Source organism: Lycium barbarum, chromosome 12 (assembly GCF_019175385.1).
Source record: "Lycium barbarum isolate Lr01 chromosome 12, ASM1917538v2, whole genome shotgun sequence".
Taxonomy (NCBI): Eukaryota; Viridiplantae; Streptophyta; class Magnoliopsida; order Solanales; family Solanaceae; genus Lycium; species Lycium barbarum.
Window position 1 is genome coordinate 92701626 of NC_083348.1, and position 6188 is coordinate 92707813.

General features: G+C 32.8%; 1 protein-coding gene across 1 annotated transcript; it reads right to left on the reverse strand.

The window, feature by feature from the left end:
* Nucleotides 1–328: 328 nt before the first annotated feature.
* On the reverse strand, nucleotides 329–4990 carry LOC132624213 (AAA-ATPase At5g17760-like). The gene is made up of 2 exons (XM_060339026.1): nucleotides 1920–4990; nucleotides 329–1171 (listed from the first exon to the last, which is right to left on the reverse strand). Exons 1-2 carry the CDS (start codon nucleotides 2925–2927, stop codon nucleotides 728–730), a joined length of 1452 nt encoding a protein of 483 aa, XP_060195009.1. The 5' UTR covers nucleotides 2928–4990; the 3' UTR covers nucleotides 329–727.
* Nucleotides 4991–6188: the final 1198 nt, after the last annotated feature.

Below are 6188 nucleotides of genomic sequence, written 5' to 3' on the forward strand. Positions count from 1 at the left end.
CCTTGCTTATTAGATTAATCCTTCATCTCTCAAGCAATTCCATCATTTATTTAAGACAAATTAAATCCGTCGATTACTTTCAAGAAAAAAAAAAGGGAACAGAAAGTTAAAAATACCATTAACCTTGACAAATAATTAGGTTTTTGACAATATTTCTATGAAGCCAGGCAACAAAAGCAGTCATAAAGATGAAATCATAAGTTAGGCAAAGCATGTTATTTAAGGACATTTATGTCGCTCTGGCTGTTCCATTGTGAATTTATTTACTCTATGAAAGTGCCGAAACCCTAGAATAAAAAATATAACTGAGAAGCCGAAAAGCAGAACATCTTTAATTATTTGAATAAAATTTTTAAAATGATTTTTTAAGGGAAAGAAATGAAGAAGCAAAAGAAGATCTAAGATTTACGGAGAATAAGCTTCCAAACAGTAGAGAGAAGGGATGAATGAGGAAGAAAGATCAGCAAAATGGTGATAGTGGGGCCATCAATCCAAATGTCAAACAATAAAGGCCTCACACAAGATGACATGGCATGTGAGACATAAAATAAAACTTTTCCACTAAGCCTATGTGCAATCAGCGTCCAGACACTCGATTCAATGCACTTGCACAGATAGCATCATTTTGAAAGAGACGTTGGCTGCCCAAATGACATCGATTGGATTCAAAACAAATACTGTACTACATAAAATCCAGTTTGGAGAAGAAAGCCCTACAGAGAGTTTCTCAAGGACAGTCCACGGTCATTTGAGGAAGTTGTGCCGCATCATGAGTAGTATTATTATCCCTGGTCTCCTCTGATGCCTCATTGTTACTGATCCTTTTTCGCTTGAGAAATTTAACAAGACCTTCAATGCAAACATCAGGATCTTCACTTTTCATAAACTGCTCAGCAACCTCTGCAGCGGTGATTTGTACACCTTCAATCAACTCTTGTACTTCTTTAAAACCCCTATAATTTGGATCACTTATTTCCAGATAATTAGTTGCCAACACCTTAAAGCTTTCACTGGTTAAGTAGGACATGTGAATGTGCATGTCCATTCGTCCAGGTCGCAACAGAGCTGGATCAAGCCTCTCTTTGTGATTTGTGGTAAATATGATAACTCTTTCGTCTCCACAACTCGACCATAGCCCGTCTATAAAGTTCAATAATCCACTAAGTGTAAGCTGCACAAAAAGAGGGAAAAAAAAGATCCACACAAGCGAGGGATTATTTACGGAATCGGATTGAATTTTATGGAATTCAGTTTGGAATTCTACGTATGCCAAGGCGCATTTAATTTACTAGGTTCGAAATTTATTATTTGCATACTTCAATAAACTTTTCAAATGCATATATAAAGTTTGAACTAAAGTTATAGTGTTCCGATGAACCATAAGTTATACATTAAATTTTCCCCTAAATATATTTCCTCAAAAGCCTCCCTAATAAGCCAGTAATGATATTACTAAAATCTTCATCTGCCTGGTAATTACTCCTATTGTTTTCATTTTATATATGACAACATTACTACTCAAAGAGAGAGATTTTCTTTTATCACTTATTTTGACATTATATTGATTTTTAAATTACTAATTATTGTGATTTATAATATTTTCCTAGATATCAAATATGTAAATTTAACTTCAAAGAGCTTCATAAATCTACATCTAAATTCAGACAAAAAAAGTAAGGCAATTTTAAACTCACGCTCCTACACATTCATACATACTAGTATTAATCTTTTTCCATGTGAACTGCACCTATATCCCTGATAATTAGACCAAATTGACATTCAAAGTAATTACAGTACAAATCTTTTCCTAAGATGAAATATACTTAAGGAAGGATAAAATAGTTAATCATATAGTGCAGTTTCCCGGGGATATTTAAAAAAATGAAGCAGAAGGAAAATTAATAGGAAGAAATTTGTACCTCAGAATCTCGTGAACGACCATTTGTAGAGCAAATTGTGCGATTTTCAGTTCTATCAGGCAGCTCTACACCGCAATCAATGTCTTCAATGACAAGTATAGACCTATTCTTGGTGCTCAGCAACAACCTTCTCAAATCCGAATCGCGTTTTATATTAGAGAACTCTAAATCATAAATATCAAACTTTAAATAATTAGCAATTGCTGCAATCAAGCTTGATTTCCCTGTCCCTGGTGGTCCATACAATAAGTACCCTCTTTTCCAAGCTTTTCCAACTCTCCTATAAAACTCTTTCCTCTTTAAAAACCTATCAAGATCCTCTATTATGGTTTTTTTGAGTGATGGTTCTAATGCTATTGTATCAAAAGTTGAAGGGTGCTCAAGGTTCACGGAATCCCAAGTTGAAGGATTATAACTATGATTACTGTTTAGGGCATGCAACTTGACAACTTTTTTGTTATTGCACATGGCTTTGGCTTTGTTAATTACAAGAGGGATGTAGCAATTCAAGATCTTGTCCTTGTGTTCCTTGTAAAAGCTGAGCTCAAAATAACGTTTCTCACAACTACCACCACCATCACCATCACCATCACGAAATCTGGAAATTGTGTTTTTGCCAGGTTCCTGAACAAACTTCCATACCAATTCAACCCCTTCGAAAGAATCAGAAATTTTCCCACAATTACCGAATTTAACATTCACGTTTGTGTCTTTAGGTCTTTTGCTGATCTTGAAACATTGAATTTCAGGGCTGATTCGGGTTGACAAATAGGTTTCAGCAGCGTTGTAGACTTCGTTGATGCCCATGCCATCTCTTTCGTCGATAACCAAAGTAACGTCTGATGAATTTGGACGAAAATAGCTACGTATTTTGAATACAATATATTGCTGGACTTGATGAGGAACCATTTGATTCAGCATTGTCTTAAAAAGAGTAATTGAAGCAGACATTGAGGCATAAGCCTGGAATATTGAAGAGGCTGAAGGCATTCCTGAGAGACTCATCATCTTTCCACAATTTTTTTTTTCACTACTTAGCAAAAGCAGAGAACTTTCCAATACTTACACGAGCTTTGCTACATGAACTATATATACTACTTTCTTTTTTTTCCTACTAGAAGGGATCTTTTCTACAAGGAGTGCCAAGTTATAAACCAACTTGGTGTGGGTTTTGGAAAAGAAAATATCAGTAAACTTTTGAAAAAAAAAAGGACCAAAACCAAGTTTGTTTTGGGTTGAAACTAGTCAAAAGACTAGTTTTGACTAATTTCCGAGACCAACTAAAATTAGAATTCTTAACCATCCACTTGTACACATGCACATATGGAAAGGACAAAAAAATTTACATGAGTAAATAATAAGGGACCTCAGAATGAGAGCAGGGGGTGGGGGAAGTCTAGGTGTGCTGGTAAGTAAAACCACCGTTCGACATACTAAACGAAGTACTTTATAGTGTTTGAGGATGACACTTGTCCTAGTCCAATTTTTGAAGCTCTAAAGTTTGTGTAAAAAGGAATCTGAAGTGGTCCACGTCGCGACGAGCAGAAATCCATTATCGTGCTTTAAATAGTAATATATATATATATTATTACTACTATTAAGAAGCACCACTACTTTTTCGTCGTCCGTTATGGACCCCCCATAAAAAAAAAGTTTGAGTCCCATATTAAATAGGCCTATAAAACAAAATATAAAAAAAAATGTGTGGGCCCATATACATTAAACAACAGCTAATATTAAAAAATAATTATTGACCCCATATTAAACACCATCCAGTATTAAAAAAAAAAAGTGGAACCCACCACATTCAAACTCACGGAAACAAAAAGTGGACCCTATATTAACAAAATTAAGCAATATTAAAAAAAAAAGTTAATCCCATATTTAAAAAACAAACAATGTTAAAAAAAATGTGGACCCCATATTAAACACCATGCATATTCGTATCAAACACTAATATAATAAAGTTTTAAATACGGAGCACAAACTACAATGTTATATTAATCGTGTTTTGAACATAGTATCCCATATTGACCAAATCAAGCAATATATATAAAAAAAAAGTGCAGACTTTATATTCTTAGCAAACACTAATATAATAAAGTTTTAGATACGGAACACAAATTACAATGTTATATCAATCGTGTTTTGAACATAGTATATATAAAATAAAAATAAAAAATTGGGCCCCATATTAAATAGGCCCATAAAAAAAAATTGCGGGCTCCATATATATTAAACAACAACTAATATTAAAAAAAATGTGGGCCTCATATTAAACACTATCCAGTATTAAAAAAAAAAGTGGAACCCACCACATCCAAACTCACGGGAAAAAAAAAGTGAACCCCATATTAACAAAATCAAGTAATATTAAAAAAAAAAGTGAATCCCATATTAAAAAAACAAACAATGTTAAAAAAAAAATTGTGGGCCCCATATTAAACACGGTGCGTATTAGTAGCAAACACTAATATAATAAAATTTTAAATACGGAGCACAAACTACAATGTCATATTAATCGTGTTTTGAACATAGTATCACATATTGACAAAATCAAGCAATATATATATATAAAAAAATGAATCCCAAATTATGGGTCCCATATTAAACAACAACCAGTATTAAAAAAAAAAAGTGGAACCCACCACATCCAAACTCACGGGAAATAAAAAAGTGGACCCCATATTAACAAAATCAAGCAATATTGAAAAAAAAAAGTGAATCCCATATTTAAAAAACAAACAATGTTAAAAAAAAATGTGGGCCCCATATTAAACATCATGCGTATTCGTAGCAAACACTAATATAATAAAGTTTTAAATACGGAGCACAAACTACAATGTCATATTAATCGTGTTTTGAACATAGTATCCCATATTGACAAAATCAAGCAATATATATATAAAAAAAAAATGAATCCCATATTAAAAAAATAAACAACGTAAACAAAAAAAAGTGCAGACTTTGTATTCTTAGCAAACACTAATATAATAAAGTTTTATATACGGAGCACAAATTACAATGTTATATCAATGGGCATTTTACATAAATAGCAAACATTTGGGGGGGTTAAACAAGCTGCATAACTAATGTTTTAATATTTACGTTTTGTAGCAAATCAGCCCAGCTCCCACATGTGTATTCAATTTCTTTTAGCTGTATTCATGAATACAACAATTTGTTTTTCAACTGTATTCATAAAATAACTATATGTATTCATAAATTGGCTTGTTGTGTTCATGAATATAACGAGTAAAAATTGAATACACACCAATAATTGCTGTATTCGTTTTTTTCCACTGTATACAATTTTTTTCTGCTGTATTCATGAAACTCAACTGTATTCATTTGTAGCTACTTTTTCACTATATTCATGAAATAACTATCTATATTTCATAAACGAGCTCGCTATATTGATGAATGCTGTTGACACCCAATTTTGTCCCACCTTTCCTCTGAAATATCTATTTACGCCTCTAGTATTTTTGGCGACTTAAAAAAAAATTATTTATATTTTTACTATAATTATTAGCTTCTTATCGATACCGGCATTTCATTATTCTATTGCAGTCACTATTGTTATTGAGTTTTGTTTTATTACCGTTACTGCTATTATTATCATTATTATTATTGTTATTATTATTATTATTATTATTATTATTATTATTATTATTGTTATTATTATTATTACCAGTATTATCATAATTTGCGTTTCAGCATTCTTACCTCCTTATGCATACGCACCGCATTTATTGCGCACAATTAAATGATAGCGTTTATTTATTTTCAAAATATTATTGCACGGCTATTACCATGTTGTATAATTTTATTATCTGAGCACTAATAGTTACATATTTTATATTAGGTACTATTTTAGTCCGTATTAATTTAGTCCATAATTAAATCCTAAAACTATTTGGGCTAAGGCTTAATTCATAAAATCAGCCCACATTTTTCAATTTACCTAACCATATTTTAATTCATCAATCCATTTTAATACCAGCCCACTACCCTTGTCATGACCCGGCCCACACCTTTCTTTTATCCCCAAAACCTAATTCCTTATACACCATTTTCCCTCACCCGCCACCTCTTTTCTTCTTTTCTCTCTCTTACGCTCGTCTCTCTCTTCTCTTCCTCTTTCCCCGCTCCTCTCTCTCTTCCATTTCTCCCTGTTCCCCACGCTTCTGCCACCTCCACTTCCCTTTGTCCCCCGCTCTCCTCTCTCTCACGCTCCTCCCTCTCTCTTTTCTTCGATATATAGCC

What these genes read in the sequence shown, in the direction of transcription:
- LOC132624213 (XM_060339026.1), bottom strand. Translation starts at nt 2,927, where the DNA reads ATGATGAGTCTCTCAGGAATGCCTTCAGCCTCTTCAATATTCCAGGCT. An exon ending in GTCGTTCACGAGATTCTGAG is followed by an intron (nt 1,172 to 1,919) that starts GTACAAATTTCT and finishes CTTTTTGTGCAG; the next exon opens with CTTACACTTAGTGGATTATT.